This window comes from Buteo buteo, chromosome 21, assembly GCF_964188355.1.
Source record: "Buteo buteo chromosome 21, bButBut1.hap1.1, whole genome shotgun sequence".
In the NCBI taxonomy this organism is placed as follows: domain Eukaryota; kingdom Metazoa; phylum Chordata; class Aves; order Accipitriformes; family Accipitridae; genus Buteo; species Buteo buteo.
Window position 1 is genome coordinate 25,324,914 of NC_134191.1, and position 19,964 is coordinate 25,344,877.

General features: G+C 43.0%; 1 protein-coding gene across 10 annotated transcripts in view; it reads right to left on the bottom strand.

Moving 5' to 3' along the window:
* Positions 1-1,084: 1,084 nt before the first annotated feature.
* Positions 1,085-19,964, bottom strand: part of WNK2 (WNK lysine deficient protein kinase 2) — a 117,178-nt gene continuing 98,298 nt past the window's right edge. For 7 of the 10 annotated variants that reach the window (XM_075053119.1, XM_075053115.1, XM_075053116.1 and 4 more), the window contains 3 exons: positions 19,653-19,697; positions 17,847-18,100; positions 1,085-1,336 (listed from right to left, as the gene is read on the bottom strand). In XM_075053119.1, coding sequence (XP_074909220.1) covers positions 1,229-1,336; positions 17,847-18,100; positions 19,653-19,697 — 407 coding nt within the window. In that variant the 3' untranslated portion in view covers positions 1,085-1,228. Of the gene's footprint in view, positions 1,337-6,968; positions 7,113-17,846; positions 18,101-19,652; positions 19,698-19,964 lie in introns of all 10 variants that reach the window. The other 3 variants (XR_012653861.1, XM_075053121.1, XM_075053120.1) reach the window with 3 other exon arrangements.

Genomic DNA, 19,964 nt, shown 5'->3' on the forward strand with positions numbered 1-19,964 from the left:
GGGGCTTCAAAACTCTGAATTTACAAAGTGTTTGAGTGGTTCCTTGCTTCAGGGCTCTTGAGCTTCAGCAATATATCTAACTCCACCTGTGCTCTCATCACCCTCACTGATGGGCAAGAGAAGCCGAGGTGGAAAGGAAATAGGGAACAACGGCATCAAAATAAGATTTATTATTTAGAACTGAGATTTGGAAGAGACAGACATGGCAGATAACAACGAAACAATATGCCAGGCTCCAGCTGCGAGAAAGGATGGTACTGAAAGTCTTATGGGCAAATAGAAATTCCTATTTTTCTGGTATCAAAAACAAGAGTGAAAAGGTCAGAATATCATGGAACTGTCTAAGGGGGAAGCAACTGAGGTCCTTGGGTGCATAGCACAGCAGCAGAGGTTCAGAAGAGTTTGGGGCCCAACAGCAAGAGCAGCACTCTTTCCCACTCCTTAGGAACAGTGCTAAAACCCATCTTTCTAAAAAAAAAGTTGAGTAGTCCTTTATAATAAATGATTACTCATGAGATTATTGCTACAAACTACTTTGTACATCACCTCACCCCAGGAGACAGCTGAAACCCATCATCAGTGAATCAAGAAAAAGAAATCTCCAACTACATAATTTTAGCTTGTTGAAGGCACTTTGAAGTTTTAAAAATTGCTCCAATTACCAACTCATCTGTAGAAGGATTTTAGTCTTACATTTAAAATTAGAAGTGACTCGAGAACTGTATTTAACTCTGGCAGGAAAATGCAGCCAGTCTATAAGAAAAAGAAAGAGGTAAAAAGGGAAGTGACAAGTACAAACTTACTCGCCGGTGAAGTCTCTGTAGGTTTCTTTACTTGATTTAAGCAGATTTAAAATAGAGTATTATCTTTACAAAAGAACTGTGAGAAATCTAAATGGAATTGGAACTTATCTTCTTTGTACTAGAATCTGAATATGCGTGCCTAGCTTATCTTTTGGAAAATTACTTAAATTACAATTAACTGCATGAAACAAAAAGTATTTGAAGGAGTGCCTCCTCCCTCTTCTCCAGCCGCTGCTCACAGGAACCTGGCTCACAACAGAAGGGAACAATTTGGAACAAAATCCTTTTCCCCCAAAATAATTCTCCTTTATTTTTTTGCATAACATTTTTGTATTTCCAACTATAAATAAAAAAATGATTAGAAAGAAGTTACAAAATTGCGTTGAATGGACCAGAACGGCACAGAATTTCTCACACATGATAAATCACTTCCCATCTTCCTCTTCCTCCTCCTTAGCCGCAGCAGGGCCTCGCGCTTGGCACTGTAGCTGAGGGGGCCACGTGTCAGTCGCTGACGATCTCACTTTCAGAATCTAAAAAAAAAAAATCCATATATGGATTTCACATATAGGAAAACCCAAAGAAAACCCAAAAGGGCCACATGAGATCGTGGACCCGGAGCACGCGGAAGATGCTTCTGCCAGCGCGTGCCAGCCGCTGCGCACGTTTTGGGTACCGCAGAGAAGCAGAAACCGAAATCCTCTTTTAACACATCATCCATGTTGTACTGAAAGCTTAGAAGCATAAACGTATTTATGTTGGTGGCAGAATCTAAGCACCTTGTGGAGTCCCTCATACCGGAGCTCCGATTCCCACGGGGGAAGAGGTGGCCTCCTCAGAGGCAGAAATAGAGAAAGCCAGCAAAGATGCCCAGCGTCTGTCTCAGTTTATGGAGGAGGGAGGGGAGGGGGACGCGGTGCTGCGTGGCGGCTGCTGCGGGACGATGCTGAAGGCATGGAGGGACTTGCTGGGGCAAGTCGCGGGCACCGGCTCCCTGCGCCTGCGGGCTCAGCAGCACGGCCCGAGCTTGCCTCCCTCGTCTGATGGAAACAGAGCCAAGCCCGGGATCCCCCTCCCACCCGGGAAGCAGGGTGCCATACCCCACACCGGCAGAACACTACGTGGGGATGGACCCGTCAGCCTCCACCGCCCTTTGCAGACCGCAGGACAAGACGGCTGGCTGGACAGGAAAGGGTACAGAGATGCCGAGGGCTTGAAATGACAGTACCAGAATAAAACGTAACGAGGGCACCGAGAGCACAGCACAAGGCTGAAGCAGCAGCAACACAGGGTGCCACCACACGTCCCCCCCATCCCACCGTACGCGCCCCACCGGTACGCATCGGCTGCGCTGGGGACATGCTCACAGTGACGTGCACCAAAGCCCCTCGCTCTATGGCACGGAAACATGCATGCTGTTATTGGATTTGCAAGCATATATGGGTTTTATATAGCATACGGTTTGCTAGATGCTTTCAGAAAAAATGCAATGGGTCTTTTAAAACAGCAGGGAAGGCGAGGGACACTGGGGGAAAGCGCACTGTGCAAACAGATGCCGTCTGTGTCTGGCATAGCTCCTGGTGGGTCTCTGTGTTTTAGGCTTTGCTTTTATCAAATGCAGTCCCAATTTTCTCCCTCCCGTATTTCTTGCTCTGCCTGCTTGTAGGAATAATCACTTTTAAAGGAAGTAAAAACATGTCTTGGTCGTAATTCCTCCCCAAGCTTCTGATCAACATCAGTTCTGCAGATCCACCTGAATCCACCACCGTTCTCAACATCTGCTCGCTATTGATAACCAGCATTTGGCACAGAAGTTCATCCAGGAAAATAAGACAAAATTAACTATCTTCAGGTAACAGGGAATAATGTTAAAACAGCAATGGGCCTGACTCCTGGTTACACCACAGGTGAGCCCTAAAGCCAAAACCAGAGCAAGCTCTCCAGGTGCCTTGGCTCTTCATACAAACCCTCGCAGATGCTTAGCCCATGTCCCGAGGACAACCTCTGGACTTCTTATTCTGAAGTCAGTCTGAACTTTGAAAGAATGAACAGGCAACAGCACCAAGGAGATGAGTGAACTCAGTTATACTCAAAATTTTCTTGGGACTGGGAAGAACTGTGGGAAAAAGGCAGTCATTGCACATCTTGTAGCTGCGACTAACAGTGAAAAAGATATTAGATATAGTCTATCTACCCTGATAAATAAAAACTGAATGCCGAGGAATTTTTCACCTTATTTGCAAAGTAAATTAAAAACCCAACAACACACAAGGAAATACTTTTTTTGGGTATTTTATGTCAGACCTAAAGAACACCCATTTGAGAAGGACTGGCAGCTGATTATTTCTTCTTAAATTTCCTAGGTTTTTACAAGGTGACAGAGCCCTGGATATCTCAGAAAAAGTATGATAGACACAAAAAAGTCCCCAGAAGAGTGGCTCAGAAGGCTCTCACCATGCTCATCCTGTCACCTGAAACTCCTCAAGAGCAATGTTCCCGTAGCTGCACCCAGTGGTGCCTCAATAATGAAAGGCAAAGTATGGGGATCTGCTCCTTTCCGAGGGGAAAGAAAAAATCCTAACTTTTCCTCCTGCCTTGTTCATGTACAACTACAGCAACGTGCTAAATATACACTGTGAATCCATCCGGTGGCACTACATCAAAAGAAATTAATATAACTTCCCTTGCTCACCAGACTTTGAAAAACCAAGAACTTGTCACAAGAATTTCACTGTTACAACAGATACTTCATCAAAATAGTAGGTAGTCTTCTGTGCATAGCTTCTGCACACGTACCAAGCAAAATCGAAAGCTTAATGAGGCTTTGCGTGTAAGACTGAAGGTTTGAATTACGCAGCCTCTACACTCTTCATGTGAAAGTTATTTCAAGGGAGAAGTTTTATAGTCAAATATAGATCTAAGCGTATATAGCAACAATCCTGATAGTACACTACAACTGTCACTGAAAAAAAAAAAAGCAGAAAGGACCACATAATTTACAAAAGTTGCTGCTTCCTGGTATAAACCTGACTTTTAGATGAATCAGTTATAAGTAATCTATTTACCGACACAGCTAACGTCAGCATCACAGGACATCCAAATCCCTCTGAGCAACAAATTCTTTCATAACGCAGAATTTGTAACCTGGCAGCTCCTAAAATCCATTTCATTATGTTGCACTTCTGGAGCCTATCTGTATTAATAAAAGAACCAGCATGGTCAGGGCTGGCATGTCACCTTCCTGCTGCATCTGCAGGGACGGCTCCACAAACAGACCTACCTGAAAAAGCAAGTATCGCCCCAGTCAAAAGTCACCGACATGTATAAGTCACAATACAATTCCCATTTGATCAATGGTTCATTTGAGGAGTATATATATAGACAGGAAAATAATTGTATTTACCAGATTCCTTCAGAAGAAACACCACAAGGATCAGCACAACAGACAGCTTGCCCAAATACTCAACTGAAGCGCAGCCTGCCTAAGCGCCAGCCAACCACAGCCCAACACCACAAATTAAAGAAATGCTCTTCAAGGATTCAATCAATAATAAATAACCATAGCAAGAAATTCCACACAATTATAGTTTTGCTGTTTTATAAATTCAATCCCATAGCAAGAGATTCATCCACCTGTGACAACGAAGAGCGCACGAACTCCCTGCTCTGCAGGGAGACCTTGCTCACGTTCAGCAACCACACACCTCTCCGGCACTGCCATCCTTCTCCACAAACACCGCCAGGAATCGGGGACTGCAAAGGGCAGACAAGGAACCAGAGAATGCAAGGAAACCTTACAAAGGTATTAAACATAGTCATGAACTATTTCATTTGTGCCTTCTGTCTCCAAGCAAACACTTTCAACAGTATCTGTTGAAAACTCAGGTGGGGAGTATTTGGCAGCAAGGAAGAAAACTAGGTAGGTTTTTGCCATACTAGCTAACATCTGAGACATCAGTCTTACTCAAAAAGACTTGAACCCTCTGCTTAATTGGGGGGGGGGGGGGACGGGGGGACACGACAGGGAAAGCAATGCTGATGTCACATCACTTCAGAAGGGAGACTTCTGATTACAACTCTCCAAAGCCAACTTCCAAAGAATGTAGGAGGATGGATCGTTTTCCTACTCAAACATGCGCTAACTGAACAATACGGACATGGACCCACCAAGTGCTAAGTCCACAGGGCTTGTTTGGAAAAATCCTGAATGTTCTCAGAATTGAAAATAGCGCACAAGGGACCACCAAAAAAAGCTTGAAGGGAAAGAGCCACCACTGACAAAGCCAAGGTAGACTAATGACTGATTCAGAAGTATTAGTGATTTCCTTCCACAAATACCAAATGGCAAAACCTGCAACTTAAGAAGTTCATTCAGAAATACTGCCATCTAGCACAAGCGTGCCCTATTCCCCAACATGAATATCTCTGTAGGAGCAAAGAGACTGCCACATTTGGCCCATTCAATCCCTCATCTTGTCTTTGATACCAGCCAATGTCAAATATGTCAGGGAAAAGTAAAGAAGTTATACAGTAGACAGCAAAAAAGGGGCACTTTGGAGATAGGTGTAAAGTAATAGTTTAGTAGTATTACCTCTTTAAAGTTGTGAAGACCAGAGTTAATAATGCAAAGAAACCACAAGGGCCAATTTTACATCAGTCTTTTGAATGAAATCCGCATCAGGGATGTTGAATCAGGATTTGCAGAAGAGCCTTAAACAGCTCAAATGTTTCTCCCTACCATCTCCGGCTCCCCACTTTGCATCCCTGCGGCAGACAGACAAGCAGCGCCGGCGGCAGCGGCTCTCCTCCCTGCCCAGCCCAAGCAAGCCAGGGATGCAGTGGGAAAACAGGACGTGATTACGCATTTAGATACTCCGTCATGATGTACAGCAATCGGAAAGCCAAATTAATGGCATACGGGAAAACTTAACTTGGCATTTCTGAACTACTGGGTGCATGACTTGGCAGTTTTAAAACATTCTTTCGGTATTTGTATTAAGTTTCTGTAACTTCTAAAAGACTGAAAACTGGGGGATCTGCGAGCTCCCTCATCGATACCTCGTATTTAAAGCTGAGGATCCGTGCTGACTTCACACACATCCTTGCAGAGCAGCGCTGGGAACGTTGCGAGACGGCAGAGCTACGGGACATGGCTGCAGGCCTGCAACTGGCAAGGTGGCAAATCCTACCCAGCGGGTTTGACCCGTCTGCTGCACATCAAAGCAGTATTCAGAGTCAGGAATAAAATTAGTTCAGTTCTGGGATCTCCAGGGGAATGTCTTTTGGGGTACAGACCCCCCACCTCTGATGGTGTAGCACGGGCCCCTCAGGTCCCTCTCGCTCCTTTGCTCGCCTTTTGCTCAAGAAATTGTCCCATTTGTTTCAACTCACGTCATTGGCTTAATTGCCACCAAGGGTCAAAGTACCCTTTGACACGATCAGGGGTAACAAAACGTAGCTTCAAGTTAATAGTCAGAAGAATTGCAGCCAAGACAGCTATGAGAAAGTTAAAATCATGAATACTGAAATGTAAGCATCAACCTCTGAGCCATTATTTGGCCCCAATGCCAGCTAAAGATGCAATAGTTAGGAACACACCCACCAGAAATTTGGAAGCTGCATTTAAGCCTTGCTCACACGGGCTGTCCCCCCTGCCCATCGCTGGCTCTGCCCGGGCACACAGCACATGCAACGCAGCCGCCAGCCTCGGAGGAGAGGACTCCCTGCGAGCTGCAGCACAGACCGCAGACTTTCAAACACACGCAGCACATACAGCAAAGCCGCACGGGTCGGATGCACAGGAAGACACAAGCAGGAGTATCAAACCTCTTCCTGCATGTCCTTCCCTAATTTCTCCTGCAGCCTAACACCAACGATGGCAACCGGCAAGAGGGTGCTTGCACCGGGGCTGAACTTCATATCTTCGCTTCCTCGCATTTAGATGATGCCAGGATCAAGTTAAAAGGGCTTCCCTAGCACTTTTCAGTGGAGGAGAGACACAGTCCACGTGCCTCTTTCACCACCTACCAAACTCTAACATCGTCATGTGTACCACCAGCAATACTGAAGATACTATCTGCTTAAAGGAACCCATTTAATGTTCCAGTCTGCAGCAGCATAACGCCAGAAATACCACAGCAGGCAGGGGATGTCAAGCAATGTAACCTGCAAGGTGGCACTACGCGACTTCTGGAGCACCGTTTCACTTCTACAGCTGCCAAGAGGCGGGACGTGTCAGTTATGGGCAGAACCTGAGGAACAGTGGAGGCATCACATCTGCTCCTTCTACGCAAGTCAAGGGATAAGAGTCTGGAAAACAAATGTAGAGTTACCTGGAACAGCTGGGAATTGACACAATTCTACATTTTAGAAAAACACTGGGTTTTTCACACAATTTTCAAGCACAAAATGTTTATTTTTCTTCTTTTTAATCTATACAATTTCTTGGGGTTTTTAGTGCCACTGACTTTGTCAGTATACAAGGGATGGACTATACAACAGGCAATAGCGACATAAACTGTAAGATTCAGTGCAAGCCAAAGGAAAACTGGTGTGAGAACATATTTTCCATGTTTGCTCATGAAGCATACAGACATGAATCTAAAAAACCCAAACAAATTAAAGATACATGTTACAGAGAACAGAAATCTCTTACTACAGTAAGTATTTTGCCCAGGCAGAAGACTCTGCATAATTGTCTATAAAATTCAATTCTAACTGAATTGATGGAATAATATATTCAAAGGGTACAAACAAAATAATTTAGACAGATATAATGCTCAAAGTACAATAGAACTATACAATTCACAGCTTGGCAGCACAAGACATCTCTGCCCTTCAGCAGACAGTATAAAATGTCATCGCAGTAGAGATACAGAGCAACGTGCCTTCAGATGTGACCACATGGTCCGTGACCTGTGCCTGTAACGCTCTCCCTTAGCGCTTTCGAGGGAAAGGAGACTTACCATCAGCAAATCAGTTTTAGTGGTTATCTTGTGCCTTTAGACTGAGAGGTGCAGGTGGAGACTCTATGCACGGTAAAACTGGCAAAAAGCAACTTTCAAACAGGAGAGATGTGTCCATACCACCTAGAGCGTAAACTTAATTAAAACTAAAATAAAAATTAAAAAAATAAGAATTTTCAAACAAAAGATGGTGAGACTCCAAAACTGAAGTATCAGATATAAAAAAGAAGAGCTTCACATTTTTATTCTGTTTCAGCGTGAATACGGCTAGCAGGTCAGTGGCAAAACACCATTCTTAACCTTGGTGGCCGAACTGAAGCCAGAATACGCGCAAGTGCTGTACTTACACAGTTCTTACAGTAACCTGGAGATACGTTCTCCTACAATCAAGATTTTAGTTAGATTTCTTCACTTACAAAACATGCATGAATTTGTAATTTAACTAAATTATAAAAGCCCAGTAGGGGAAAGAAAACGTAATCCAATTCGCTGCTGATCCAGAAGAAAACAGTATTTGCCTGCCTGCCAGAGAAATAAGTTGCCATCTACAACACCTTACCAAAGACTGGGGAAGAGAATGAATTGCACTGCCCGAAGCTATTACCTGTCCTTATATACAAGTTACTTGGATCACTCTGTAAATGCTCCTATTTCAAAATATGTGCATTTCACTACTCCTTGTACAAACACAGACAATTTTTTCATCGGCATCTCAAACAAATCTCACCTCACAACTATTATTTTTTTCAAAAGCTTCAGAAATGAAAATTCAACCCATGAATTAAAATAAAAGCATTTATAGCAGAATGAAACTGATGAAGAACACTGACTGCAAACCTTCGATATTTTTGCAAATAAAAAGAACTTCAACTCACAAGCAGATTGTAAATAAAATACACCTTTCAAATAATTTTACATCTCTTTCCAGCTGGAACTGAAAAGCTGAAATTCAAGGCACTGTACTCCTGCAGGGGTTAGTACAATTTTCTAGTCATCAATTCAAGTACATCAACTTTAAGGATCGCAAGTGTAAAACATCGGAACGCAACAGAATAAAGTGTCTTCAGCAACAAAATATAAGCAAATATTGCCGGAACGGACAAACTACCTTGTGTGAAACCACCTCACAGTGATCGCTGGATGCAGCGTATGGCTGTGTATGCTAGCAGGCCTGACGCGGACCCTCGCCTCGTCCGACGCGGACGGCACCTACGGGTCAAACACTCCGCGCGCCGCCACCGGAGTCGCCATTCCCCACGGCCGGGCGACCGCGCACGCTACGTCATCCACAGGCGCGGGCCCGGCGGCTCGGCCGCGGGGCGCTGCAGCGGCAGCGGGAACGCGCGCAGGCAGGTTCTGCCCAGAGGCGAGAACCGTGCGACGCCTGCGCCTCCGACAAGGCCCGGCCGCGTGGCCGGCCCCGGCCACCGCACTCCGTAAACGGGCGTCGGGAAAACTCCTCCGTACTGACAGAGAGGCATCACGTAAGGCGTCACTGCGCCGGAGAGGGCAGGCCCTGGCACGGGCACCGGCAGGGACGGCGAAACTCCAGGCGCTAACGCGGCGGGCACGGGGCGAGACGCTGGAACGACGCACTTTTTCCCCGATCCCATTCTTACCGAATTAACCTACAGAAAGAAAAATACAAAAAGCGTCGCTATTAAGCTCCTCCTTCCCCACCTGGCGCGGGCAGCGCCGGCGTGCCGAGACTCGCGTGTCCGTGCCGAGACTCGCGTGTCCGTGCCGAGACTCGCGTGTCCGTGCCGAGACTCGCGTGTCCGTGCCGAGACTCGCGTGTCCGTGCCGAGACTCGCGTGTCCGTGCCGAGACTCGCGTGTCCGTGCCGAGACTCGCGTGTCCGTGCCGGTGCTGCTTCCACCAGCGGCGCGGCATCCCTGCCCCACGCACAGGAACCCGCAAGCCCGGCGGGGAGCACGGGAGTGGCATGGCATCTTCAGAGCTTGGGGCCTGGGTTTTCCTTCTGGCTTTTTTTGTTTGTTTGTTTTTTAAAGAAAAAAAAATTGGAAATCAATAGGAAAGGTTGATACAGGCAGGAGGGGAAAGCTGCCGGCATATAGTCTCACCATTTAAGGAGGCAGGAAGCATCACCGAACAAGCGAGAACTGAACACCACAAAAAGCCATGAAAAACCTCAAACGTCCCAAGGAACTTAAGTATCTTTTATGCTCGGTCTTGTGCGCAAAAGCAAACAAATTAACTAAATGCAGAACTAACCCATATCTCATATTCTTACAGCCAGCCGCAGAACAGGTTTTAAAAACTCCAGCACGTATTTCTGTTAAGAAGTTGTTTTATCTGCCCTCACTGAACGAAGGGCTGTGAAGAACAGAAAGAGATTTGCCGCGGTAGTTAAATACCCAGCACAGGTGGTGGCTGAGACCAGGCGAGGTAAAACCAGCAAGGACACAGCAGGAGCTGCTCCTGCCTCGGGGGCTGCCAGAACCAATTCCAGTTATTTTTCTAAAATTCTATTAACATCCACTTCAATTATTCAGTTTTTGCATGTGAGGGGCAGAGAAAGAGCTCTCCTTCCTAAATACAGGGATGGCAGAGCTTCCCAAACTATACGCTCCATCATGAGCAATGCCACGGAAACAATTGTTATCCAAAACGCTGCCTGCTCTCTCTGCATATGGTGTTTGCAGCATTTCATTACATTTTTAAGTTCACAGAATTTACAACTCCGGGCCGTGATTCCCACCAAGCCAGCACCTATTCATGGCATAAGAAAAAAAGGTATTATTTAAGTCTGGGATCCTCCCATTAATTTGATATTTCACATTAAATTGATAAAATTGGTCTGAAGGTGAAATTTCAGCAAAAAAAAAAAGAATATATGTATAAGACTGTGTGGCATGCTTACTTTAAGTTTCTGATTTTCGTCTTTCTTCTCAATGAAAAACAAAAATGGCAACGTCATTCTGGGATTTACTGCTCTGGGGCAGTGCTGTGCTCCAAAGCAAATTTTAGAAAAATACCAAAATATTCAAAATCCTTCTTCACTTCCCTGTCTCTAGTTCTGAAACCTGAATCTGATGGTGAGCATCAGACTAAGAGAAATAGCCGTTTTGGTATAATGAATTTAACATTATTAATGTATAAAAATCCACCGAAATTAACAGCAGAAGCCAGAGAACAACAAACAGAGGAACTGAGGACTTGTTTTTAAGACATGAAGACTTCTGTAAGCTATTATTAGACCCTTGTTTTAACATCCTCAAAATAATGGTTTCCACCAAACTAGACAACTGTAAGTGGATGACAACAGATGCACGTAAATGTGAGCAATAGATTATACAGTAGCATTGAAAATGTAAGGTGACATTTTAGCAAGCGGTCCTATTTAAAAATTCTAACTTGAAAAAGCTTATTTTAAAAAAAACGAGAATCTACTTCTACCCAATCCATGCTTCTTGACTATTTCATTCTCAGCTAAATCACTTAGAAAAGCAGCAGCTGTATTTAAGGCTACGTATGTGCAACCCGGAATAACGCTGCATCATGCTCCAAAACCAACCACTACACACACTTATTAAAACTTGTTAATGTCATGACAAATGCACATTAATGATTTAAGGTTGCTTCCTCTACCTTCATCGCATGCTTCAAGGGAGCAAAACACACACTTTAAGAGGCAACAAGACATCTCGCTCTTGCACCTTCCCCTGGATAGAAGTCTCTTGGTCAAAGCCATTTTTTAACCATCATCTTTTAACCAGCTATAATGACTCAACACTGATGGAGGCCAAAACAATCCATTTCTTCCTGCACGTAGATGGCAACGGAAACATCAAAACCAACGTGCACCGGACTAGTCCTCAAAACAGCACAAGGAGATAGGAAAGCCATGAGACTACAAGTCATAAGATTCAAGGGGAAGCAGATGGACATTCACACAGTGATGGACAAGGTGTGTACCTACACTGGGGTCAAAGTCACAGCTGTAAACAGAACTAGCTGGGCATTTCAGTCAATCAGGCTGGTATTTTAACGGAGGTCCACCGAAGGAAGCCCCGGAGCAGCACGGCACGGCCGGGTGCCTTGTCAACGGTCAGGGTGTTTCACCCCGCGCACAAGCCCGACAGCTGCCAGGGGGTTGAAGCTCACAAGTGAAGCTGTGAACCCGTAAGTTCTCCCGTCACTCACAAGCTGGCTAATTCTGTGCTGAAAGGACACGTTTGTTATCTGTAGCTCCCTGCTTGCCCAGGTGACCTCTCCTCTTAGTTATTACCTTGTCATTTTTGCAGGTTTGTTCAAAAGGTGCCAGTTCTGGCACAAGCTGTTGATTCCAAAATGTGCATCAACTACAGCACGCTATATGTTAGTGGTGACAAGGCTTCAGTTTCCAGCGCATCTTCTGGGCTTTTGTATTCTACCCACAGCTTGAAGATATGGGTGTGCATTGTTTCTTTTATACTGAAGTTATCTTAGGAATTGGAAACAAGTGGTACAATATCAGACCCCTGTATCCAGCTCAAGCAACCAATGTTTAGAGATCACTGAAATACAAAAGATCTTTATAGCCATAGCCTGCAGTCATATAGGAGTGTTTGGGGTTTATTTAAAATACACTAATTCTCCTGCAGGAGTGTAAAGCAGAAGTGGTCTTTTCCCTTCCTAATTCAACTTTAGATGATACAACACTAGTAATGAGGAATGCAACTGATTATATGGACTTAGCCAACTATGGATGGCATTACTTAATTTTTAATATTACAATATTCATTTACTTCTGTTTGTTCTGCTGCCTGTCTACAGCCTAGTAAAGTCAGCTGCCCTGGCCTTTAGCAGGCTGATAAGGTAGACACAGTCTCAAACTTAATGAATTTAACAAATGCACTGCAAAATTTATGTCTGTCATCACCATGTAAAAAGTCTGTCTGCTAGAGATATTTAATAGGGATTTTTTTTTTTTTTTGGAAGGGAGTCTGGGTTGACAACCTGATATGTTTCCTATATTACATGGGAAGGAAGTGAAATTCCCTCCCTCCTTTTCCCCTTTGCATCTCAATTAGCCTCCCCTATTAAAGCAGTATACTTACTGAATGAACACCTATGGCGGCATCTCTGCCTGCTGCCTTTGTACCTCTGCTCACGCTGCCTCCCCTTCTGCACTTGCCAAACTCTCCCTGCGCTAATAAACCTCTGCCCTGAGGGCTTGTACAAGTCCCTGCTGGGTAAGAGCCACCTCTGGCTCCTGCTTCCCCAAATGCCTGCCTTCTGCTGCCAGTCTTTCCCTTGCTGCCATTTATTCCTGTTCCCCCAAATAATCACACATACTCATTTAGAAAACAAGAATAATATATACACAAAGAAGAATATGCACAAAAGCATATGTAAAAATGAAACAAACCCCACTGGACAAAGGCTATGGTAGTTCAGAAGAAAAAAAAAAATTGTTCTTTGGACTTCTTTTAATTCTCTACCTTGTTCTCATGCTTTACCAAGCAAGCTCTGAAGTGCCACATCAGCCATATTCAGAGCTACAGTACTGTGAAAGTATATAGCTAAGAGTTGGTTTGACTTATAAACATTATAAGTATTTATGTTTTTATATTAGAACAGATGAAACTGGGTAATTCTGCTGTGAAAGCTGACCATAACTACCACAACCCATTCTAAAAATGCAGGATTTTGATTATTTTTCTTCCAGCTGCATTTTGATGGCTACATTATTAGCATTACTGTTTTACTTCTGTATAGTCCAACTACCATTGAAACAAAACTGAATCACAGGACAGGGTAAGAGCTGGCTGCCAACATGAGCAGGGCAAGGATGCTAATACATCTTTTTTATCCCCTTTTTCCAGTTTGCTGAAAACCCAGAGTTATTAGGTGCTACTGAAGATTTGTGTTTGTGCTCTTCCAGGTTCCTGGAAAGCCACTCTGACATTCAGACCAAGAAGGCAGTGTTGAATAGCTTCAAACACAGATACATCCTATTTTTTATTATTCTTCCAATCCAAAAGAGACGGAAGACACAGTAAAAGGTGTTAATAGTCCTTCCGCTCCATATTCACATCTGTGGCTATCTCCAGAAAGCCTGCTTCCCAGGCAGCCAGCTCATTAAAATCAAGATGTACTAAATGCAACAGATGTGCAGCTCTTACTGATGGTGTCTGAGCCCCAGCACATGTCACCAACTGACACAGACCTGCATGTTCACAGAAACAACCTTATTACGGACTTGAATCATGCTTACAGCTTTTTTTGGGGTAATAGTTTTTTCTTTAAAACCCATGGAGCTACATAACCATATAAAGAACAGAAAACATTTTTGGTAAGCCCTTTATTCCCAGGCATCTTCAAATAATGCCTTTAACTACACAACATTCAGTACTCTTTACACACAAGGCAGCTCATGTTCCTAAGTATATTCCTTGACTGGTGGTAATACCTGTAGAAAAGGATTATTTCATCATGTCTTCAACATAGATGAGCATGAGAGAAATAACTATTATCAGGCAGTTTGACTTCAGTTCTTCCTAATATCTCCTATTACATTTCAAATTACCAGTGATGAGAATCTATGTGTATTTCCAGGTCTAAAGAAAACATTTGAAAAGGAACATTTCAGTGCTCCTGTGACATAACTGGATGCCTGAAGGTTCCCCCACAAACTTCTGATATGTATCAACCATGATTTGCAGCCAAACTGACAGGTAACTTCCACAGAAACAAAGCAGAATTTAAAGTCCTCCTTTGCATCCCAATTATTTTATTGCTTTCTACACCTCTGATGATAAAAAGGACAAAAATAAAGCCACTAACTCTTACTAAACACACCACCAATTTCTCTTCTGAGCTGATTTCCAACCTTAAAGAGTAGCCTTCACTAAGTTAAAAAAAGGTACCACTAATATATTGTATTCACACAGCAAACAATTTGCTGATGGTGGTAGAAGCACCTCAAGAAAAAAGATAACTCAGGAAAGTTAGTCCTCTGTTTCCAGGGTGAAAGAGAAGACCTGAAGTTGGCCCCACAACTACCCTGCATATTAATAACAGTGGGTGGACAGTAAGAGAAAATAATAAACTAAAAAATAAATAAAATAACTCTACCCCTAACCAATAAGGATTTGTGGCAATTTTCCTTTGGCCTAGAGATTGAAAAAAAACCCCAAATACAGAGTAGAAAGGGGCCATTTGTTTAATGCCTTCTTTGTCATAGCTTGTATAACAGAAGCCGTAGACTTCCACCCCAGGAGGATGCTCATCGCCTGCGTGGCCTCTATGTCACACATAAGAGCTCTGTGCGGTACTAATTCCAGGGGACCTATAACCAACAGAGCGCCATGGGACAACTCACATCACTCCTACTCTTGTTTAAAAACCCTTCAAGGAGACATCTTTCTGTCCAATAACCTCCAGAGACAATTTGGAAGTGAAGGTATGAATACTGCCTGCCTCCTGCCCCTCATTCCCAATCATCGCACTGGACCTCATTCCCGATCATCACACTGGACCAACAATAGCTTCTCCTAAAACAAAACACCCGGTCTGAAGATATGAGACAACCTGCACTAATAGTTTCCCGCTAGTGTGTTCCAGTCAAACAAACGAACAAACAAAAAAGGCATAAGAATCATGTTTCCAATTTATCTAGCCTTTATTTCCAACATAAAATCTTATTATAACTTTCTCTGATGGGCTGGAAATCTGTTTAGTGCTCCTTATTCTTTTCTTGCAAAGGCATTTTTGTATCTGATCAAAAAGACGATGAAAAGATGGTGTTAACAGATGGACTGAAGAAGTACAGCCTGAGCTTTATATGCTCCCTGTTAGAGAGCTATTTTTTCCATCCTTTATGTGATTTCCTGAGTACTTTTTGTCTTTTCAATACCATTTTAAAAGGTGGACTCAATGGTGATTCAGTGCAGGTATAACATCTCCCCATGTAATTCATCACTCCAAGGACTGATGGTCACTTGTCTGGCTGTCCAGACTAAGGGTCCCTTTGCACAATTTCCTTCCTCCTCTTTTGCCTATTTTTCTTCCAACATCATGAAGCCCTCTCCTCCCTCAACTTCAATTTCCCCTTTAGGGTAAATTTCAACAGGTACAAACAGCAGAATGACGCTCAACCCCCAAAACAACCCTTGTAAAAGTCTTTTAAATCATATCCACTGCCCTGTTTTCTATCACCTACGGCATGCTGTGCAATCTCCATGGCCAAAATACCCCAACAATAACCACGCTAAGAATATTTGCCATCTACCTTCGCAACTCTTCTGCAGCCCACGTGGCCCTATGAGGGCTTTATGCACAAAACCACCCAGGGCAAGCTGGCATGGGGCTTGCAAGGGCCCCAACTGACTGCCACTCTTCAAGGCAACAAGGAACGACGTGAAATGAAGAGCAGGGAATCCCAACTGCTCTGTGCTCTTGGTAAATTAACTCTAAAAGACTTCAATCAGCCTTGTTAATTCCCTGGAACAACTGCCATGTTCTAGAAAGAAACCCTCTCAAATCAGTGTATTGAGACAGGGACATCCCTGTTCCTCTCACAGCAATACTCTGCCTTCTCCACAGGCTTTGAAACACAGACACCAAGACCGCAGAAGGTAAAATTAACCCTAAATTGATGCTAATGGATGATTTAAATAAGCAAAATAACCACTCTCTTTTCCAGCGTTATAAGTGGGCAAAACACTTCCATCGAATACTTCAAACAACTGCAGGAGTCACGGGGAAAAGACATCAAGCTGCAAAAAGCACGTCAAAAGAGAGTAAGAAGTGACTTAACAGAACAAAATCTGCCCTCACCATCACTTTCTAGAAATCTTCAATTTGTGTTTACTAGCACCTCCTTTGACTTATTTTGTGAGAACTAATAGGGTCTTAAGTAGATGTCGCTGTGACTCCAAAATGAGTTTATACTGGTTAAACCATCACTATGCAGAAGGATTATTTACTCTCTGGTAACTAAGAACTGACAGAAAATTGCACAAACGCTTCTCCCTGTGAAGTCAATGACCCCACCGACTCCAAAACCAACAGGTACCAAAGCAGACGCATTGGTGCAGCTCTTGCTTTGGCACATCTCACCTCACAAGTATCTACAGAGCTACAACTGCTGCACACAAGGTTTTTTTCTCCTTCTACATGCCAAAAAGGCAATGGTTTACTATCCAGACCCAGTTATCTTGTTTTTAAGGGATTACAAAGCAGTCCCTCACTGGTTTTCTTTTCACTATTTATTTGCTTTTAAAATTCATTTATTTTCCTCTACTTTGGCTCAATTTCCAGTCTTCCAAAAAAATCCAGCAAAAATTATTAGTCAAAGAATCATCTGAGCGTGAGGAGGAGGAAGAGGTCTGGAAACACAGACCAGGGTGGGACAGAACTGTAAACTGGGATTCTTCATTAGTTTTTGTGCCTGCCTCCATACCATCACTCAGTCATGAAACCAAGCACCGAATGCAGACATGAATGCACGTCGCAATTTCAGGTTTTTTCCTGCAACTGAAAAGAAGAGGGGATGAATAGGGGTGCTTCCAATTCCCATTTTGTTGTAGTTTACTTGCACAGCATTTCTGAAGGTGGTATTTTCATGAGGCAGAGAGCCTCAAAGATGCCCAGTACAAGAAGCAAGGGTCAGAAACACATCCAGCTGTCCCCTAGCTCAGCGCAGTACTCACTCCACTTCCACTAAAAGAAAGGCTCACTACCACCAAGCCACCAGCGCAGCCACTGTTCTGCCTAAGGAAGATTAATATTAAACCTAAAAAAGAAGAAAACTTTAGGAATAGTTAAAACTTGAGCAACATATGGTTAATGGTATGAGTATTGCTGTATATTGCTGTTAATAAGCAGTTTGCAATTTAAAAATATATATTTTTTATATATATATATATTGCAGCCCATATATCCCTCAAGATTATTTGAAAAGACAATTTAAAAAAAAATCTGGTTTAGTACTTAACGAAAAGAGATGGACATTTATAGGAAGCATCTATCTGAAGCAACTTTAGTTTATGTCCTCCTCCAAATCTGAGTTCTGCAAAGGCTTTCAGATACATAGCAAAAGGTATGTTCTTCAAGGAGTGCCACTTACTCCACATGTCTCATTCTGCGTTTGCATGGGATTAGCCTTTGGCTCCATGTCTTGCCTTTTTTGGTTCTGCTTCAGTTGGTTTAAGGAAGGTTTTGTCTGTGCAGCTCCAACAGTTTTGCTTGTCCACTGGTCAACCAGCTTGTGAAGATCATCTGTGAACGTCCCTTTCTTGTTGTTACTGTTGTTGGCCTGAACCTGCAGGGTTGATTGCGGGAGGGGCTCAGGACATGTTACGAGACTGTTTGTCGAGGATCCTGGAAAATCACACACAAAGAAAGTTGACGATGGCATCTCTGCTTCACCACTTTGCTGCTCAAACAGTTTCTCATCTACTGCAATTCAAATGACGGCTTTTCGGACTTTTAACCCTCCCCTTCCTTCCTACAGAACACCTTTGCTTAAAGAAATGGTCCAAGTCCAATGTGTTCATATTTTCTATCACATTATGTTACCTCAGCCACTAGCTGTTGTGCCCACACCTTCTTTCTAGGTGAAATTAATGACTCAGAGAGAAGAAACAAATGCAGTCCCAGTAACACTGACAACTTCAGGCTTACGAAGTCTCGTCAGAGGAGACTACCACGAGAGAGTGGGAGGCAGGATGTATTACTTACTTAAACTGCACGCATTTAAAAAATGCATTTATCATTTATTTTACTTGCATAAGTTTACTGTCCTCCTGGAAAAACATAATTGTCATATAGGTTACAAGCAGGGTTGGCTACTACACTTCAAAGGCTGTGGGAACCCACAATCTCTCTCGATGATGTTAGCACCATTTACTCTGCCATCTGCATATTTTGGGGGAAAAAACCCCATCAGGACCATGAATGTACAGAAGAAAGAGGAGAGAGGAGGACATAAGTGGGTGTGTGAGTTTTGGAGACAAAGATAAAGATACAGAACTTTTGGTATAGATAAAACCAGACAGGAAGAGTATTGACAGAGATTTAATTTTATATGTTCACTTATTTCTAGAACTAGGGAAAAAAAAAATCTGTCCTTTTTATGTGTTGGTAACTACAAGTCTGACACAGCAAGACCAGCAAGGAACAGCAGCTGAAGGTGCTTAAATTTGACCTATGCAGAAATAAAAAGTAACTTTTCAACTAACATATTTGATATAGCTAAAGACTTGAAATAAAGACCATCTCTCCAAGCAAAAAGTTCATAGAACTGTAGTAAAATTACTATATTAAGCAGACATGAACATTCAGTCTTCTTTTTTCTGTTAATCAGTTACCCGCCAATGAAACCGAGTAAACTATTTAGTCCTATGGTTATATAAAATACATTAATAACCTTTAAATGATCATGCATTCAACCTGCAACATAACTTCTAAGTGAATACTGCTCATTTCCTTTTCCTTTGCTTGGGGAAAGGGACCAGTGAGAAAAATAAGTATTTTGACAGGAAAGCTCTTCAATTAGTGATTAAAATTTCATGCAGCTCAACAGTAACGAGATCGTTTTAAGCTATAAATTCCTCCAGCAGAGAACTGCAGTCATATAAAGGTGTGTATTTCAGAAAGACAAACACTGAATCCAGTTTTCTCGCTGCATGCGTGCACAGTCTCACACACAAAGAATATCACAACTGTCTTGCAGCATGCGTGGTTCCCAAGACATCACAGCACATGCATTATTATGAAAGTATCACAATTTATAGTCTAATTTCATATCAGTATAAGTGCATCAGCTCTATTTATTAAACAACTAGCTTTTAGTAAAAAACAATTAAAAAAAAAAGCAAAAAACATCCCATGCCATGAAGGAAATACTGAGAAACAAAAATGGGATAGTTACTACTACTGTGATCTTTGCCTAGACATAGTCGTTTCAAGGTGGACCCTACAAGGTAAAACAATACAAGACATACAGAATTAGGTAAGACTAAACACAACAAATCTGACGGACAAGCTTCTGTACTTTTAAGCAATCAAAAAGTAGTTATTATGCAAGAAAGGACAGACAAAGTCAGCAGTTCAGGTGAGTAAAGGAAGTCTAAATAACTGGACAGCTCAAACCTTTCTTAATGTGCAGCCATTCAGAAGCTTTGAGAAGTACAATAGCATGCCAAAAGCAAGGTCCCATGAATTAAAGATGCATTCGTTTGGT